Source organism: Tetrahymena thermophila (assembly GCF_000189635.1).
Source record: "Tetrahymena thermophila SB210 genomic scaffold scf_8254427, whole genome shotgun sequence".
In the NCBI taxonomy this organism is placed as follows: domain Eukaryota; phylum Ciliophora; class Oligohymenophorea; order Hymenostomatida; family Tetrahymenidae; genus Tetrahymena; species Tetrahymena thermophila.
This window is the reverse complement of record NW_002476208.1, coordinates 1-4,322: the sequence shown is the minus strand read 5'-3', so window position 1 is coordinate 4,322 and position 4,322 is coordinate 1. Positions and strand designations below refer to the sequence as shown.

Genomic DNA, 4,322 nt, shown 5'->3' with positions numbered 1-4,322 from the left:
TTTTTTATTTTTATAAATAATTTATTTACTTACAAAAATATGAATGATATTTATAAATTTAAAATCAATAATAAAAACTATAAATCTATTTATATTTTAGGTTAAAAACACTTTTTAAAAATATTAAATAATAAAATATATAATATTATTCAAACATTTTATATTGATTCATCCTTTTTTCACCAGCTGTTTATCATTCGAAATTTTAATTAAAGACAACTAATCTTTATGATTTAAGAAACTTGCCTTTTACTTTGAATTTTTATGAAATTTTCATTGAGCTAAAAATTTTAAAATAAATCTGTGTAAATTTTAAATAAATATAAAAATAGAATAAACTTTTAAATTAAATTATTCTTTAAATTTATAAATAAAATAATATTAGTGCAATAAAAAAGATAAAAAAATAAATCAAATAAATTCAAAGAAATTTTTTTTATATTCATTTTTATAGTTTAAAATATCACAATTCAAAACAAATAAACTGTTTTTACTCAAGGTAAAGTGTCAAATTTGAGAGATTAATGCATTTTGCTAAAGCTGAACCTAAGCCTGATGCAGCTTCATCACCAATTTAATTAGACCTTTTTAAATATTGAAGAAAAAATATATCATTAAATAGTTAATTAGAAGGAAAAAATGAAGAAAAAATATGAAATAATAAAATTAATTAATAATAAAAGCAAATGAATAAAATAAATGATGAGCTTAATTAAAAAAGAAAAAACAAAACAGCAAGCACGATAAAAAGAAAAAGAAAAAAGAGCTTTATTGTTTTTAATTAGTTTTTATAATTAAAAATATCACAATCCAAAACAAATAAACTGTTTTTACCTAAGGTCAAGTGTCAAATTTGAGAGATTAATGCATTTTGCTAAAGCTGAACCTAAGCCTGATGCACCCATTGCACCAATTTAATTGTAACTTTTTAAATATTGAAGAAAAAATATATCATTAAATAGTTAATTAGAAGGAAAAAATGAAGAAAAAATATGAAATAATAAAATTAATTAATAATAAAAGCAAATGAATAAAATAAATGATGAGCTTAATTAACAAAGAAAAAACAAAACAGCAAGCACGATAAAAAGAAAAAGAAAAAAGAGCTTTATTGTTTTTAATTAGTTTTTATAATTAAAAATATCACAATCCAAAACAAATAAACTGTTTTTACTAAAGGTCAAGTGTCTATTTTGAGAGATTAATGCGTTTTGCTAAAGCTGAACCTAAGCCTGATGCACCTTCATCACCAATTTAATTAAACCTTTTTAAATATTGAAGAAAAAATATATCATTAAATAGTTAATTAGAAGGAAAAAATGAAGAAAAAATATGAAATAATAAAATTAATTAATAATAAAAGCAAATGAATAAAATAAATGATGAGCTTAATTAACAAAGAAAAAACAAAACAGCAAGCACGATAAAAAGAAAAAGAAAAAAGAGCTTTATTGTTTTTAATTAGTTTTTATAATTAAAAATATCACAATCCAAAACAAATAAACTGTTTTTACTAAAGGTCAAGTGTCTATTTTGAGAGATTAATGCGTTTTGCCAAAGCTGAAAAAAAGCCTGATGCACCAATTTAATTAGACCTTTTTAAATATTGAAGAAAAAATATATCATTAAATAGTTAATTAGAAGGAAAAAACGAAGAAAAAATATGAAATAATAAAATTAATTAATAATAAAAGCAAATGAATAAAATAAATGATGAGCTTAATTAACAAAGAAAAAACAAAACAGCAAGCACGATAAAAAGAAAAAGAAAAAAGAGCTTTATTGTTTTTAATTAGTTTTTATAATTAAAAATATCACAATCCAAAACAAATAAACTGTTTTTACCCAAGGTCAAGTGTCAAATTTGAGAGATTAATGCATTTTGCTAAAGCTGAACCTAAGCCTGATGCACCCATTGCACCAATTTAATTGTAACTTTTTAAATATTGAAGAAAAAATATATCATTAAATAGTTAATTAGAAGGAAAAAATGAAGAAAAAATATGAAATAATAAAATTAATTAATAATAAAAGCAAATGAATAAAATAAATGATGAGCTTAATTAATAAAGAAAAAACAAAACAGCAAGCACGATAAAAAGAAAATGAAAAAAGAGCTTTATTGTTTTTAATTAGTTTTTATAATTAAAAATATCACAATCCAAAACAAATAAACTGTTTTTACCCAAGGTCAAGTTTCAAATTTGAGAGATTAATGCATTTTGCTAAAGCTGAACCTAAGCCTGATGCACCCATTGCACCAATTTAATTGTAACTTTTTAAATATTGAAGAAAAAATATATCATTAAATAGTTAATTAGAAGGAAAAAATGAAGAAAAAATATGAAATAATAAAATTAATTAATAATAAAAGCAAATGAATAAAATAAATGATGAGCTTAATTAACAAAGAAAAAACAAAACAGCAAGCACGATAAAAAGAAAAAGAAAAAAGAGCTTTATTGTTTTTAATTAGTTTTTATAATTAAAAATATCTTGTTTTTAATTAATTTTTATAATTAAAAATATCACAATCCAAAACAAATAAACTGTTTTTACTAAAGGTAAAGTGTCAAATTTGAGAGATTAATGCATTTTGCTAAAGCTGAACCTAAGCCTGATGCACCCATTGCACCAATTTAATTTTCACTTTTTAAATATTGAAGAAAAAATATATCATTAAATAGTTAATTAGAAGGAAAAAATGAAGAAAAAATATGAAATAATAAAATTAATTAATAATAAAAGCAAATGAATAAAATAAATGATGAGCTTAATTAACAAAGAAAAAACAAAACAGCAAGCACGATAAAAAGAAAAAGAAAAAAGAGCTTTATTGTTTTTAATTAGTTTTTATAATTAAAAATATCACAATCCAAAACAAATAAACTGTTTTTACCAAAGGTCAAGTGTCAAATTTGAGAGATTAATGCATTTTGCTAAAGCTGAACCTAAGCCTGATGCACCTTCATCACCAATTTAATTGAAACTTTTTAAATATTGAAGAAAAAATATATCATTAAATAGTTAATTAGAAGGAAAAAATGAAGAAAAAATATGAAATAATAAAATTAATTAATAATAAAAGCAAATGAATAAAATAAATGATGAGCTTAATTAACAAAGAAAAAACAAAACAGCAAGCACGATAAAAAGAAAAAGAAAAAAGAGCTTTATTGTTTTTAATTAGTTTTTATAATTAAAAATATCACAATCCAAAACAAATAAACTGTTTTTACTAAAGGTCAAGTGTCAAATTTGAGAGATTAATGCATTTTGCTAAAGCTGAACCTAAGCCTGATGCACCTGCATCACCAATTTAATTAGACCTTTTTAAATATTGAAGAAAAAATATATCATTAAATAGAGTAAGTTGCCATACAAATTTACAAAAAGCGAGTTTAATATACCAGTTTTTATATTTTATAAAATTAAAATTAAAAATTTTTTTATGTGTTTTTTTCTATCATAGGTTTTCAAAATTTATATTTTTTAAAAAAAATGATATGTTATAAGAATATGTGGGTATATATAATTTCAAATTTGACATTTTCTGAATTCAAAGCTTTCAATTAACTCAAAAGTAAAGCTAATTTAAGCTAATTTAGCTTTATATCAAGTTATTAAGATATATTACATTTCGCCTTTTATAAATTAAAAAGGCGGCATTTCGCTCGTTAATTAGGAGGGAAAAATGAAAAAAAAAAAATGAAATAATAAGATTAATTAATAATAAATAAAATTAACAAAGAATCAAAAAATAAGAAATTATAATAAAAAGAAAAAGGTAAACAAATCAAATAAATTAAAAGAGCTTTAATGTTTTAAATTAACTTTTATAATTAAAAATATTAAAATGCAAATCAAATAAACTGCTTTTATTAAGTGTAAATTTTAATAGCAAAAAATGAAGAAAAAGTATCAAATAATACAAAATGAATAATAAATAATTAATTAAAAATTTAAATGAAAATTAAGTTAAAATAATAGCTAAAAAATTTTTGTTTTAATAAAAATCATTAAATAATAATGATAATTTCTATAATAAAAATTATTTATTTAAATAAATTGAAAATTAAATATACAAAAAATATTAATAATAATAAAAATAATATCTTTTAATTAAATATACTTCAGAGCAATATGTAGAATCTAATGAGGTAAATGTGAAGACCTTAAAAACTTTTTTTATAAATTAAAATAAATTTAAAGGATATTAATATAAAAATTAATAATTACTTCTTCTAATCTATAATATTCTTTAATCTATTATATCATTTATTTATTTTTCAAAAATATTGAATAGCAATTTATTAAATTTG

The 4,322-nt window shown here is 19.6% G+C and overlaps 1 protein-coding gene across 1 annotated transcript; it reads right to left on the bottom strand. All coding sequences in view use genetic code 6, as the record gives it.

Moving 5' to 3' along the window:
• Positions 1 to 463: 463 nt before the first annotated feature.
• TTHERM_002653333 (hypothetical protein) lies at positions 464 to 3,470 on the bottom strand (the record flags this gene model as incomplete). Its single annotated transcript, XM_012799812.1, has 10 exons — positions 464 to 584; positions 835 to 924; positions 1,175 to 1,264; positions 1,515 to 1,595; positions 1,837 to 1,935; positions 2,186 to 2,275; positions 2,560 to 2,649; positions 2,900 to 2,989; positions 3,240 to 3,329; positions 3,391 to 3,470. 10 exons carry the CDS (start codon positions 3,468 to 3,470, stop codon positions 464 to 466), a joined length of 921 nt encoding a protein of 306 aa, XP_012655266.1.
• Between the last annotated feature and the right edge of the window lie 852 nt (positions 3,471 to 4,322).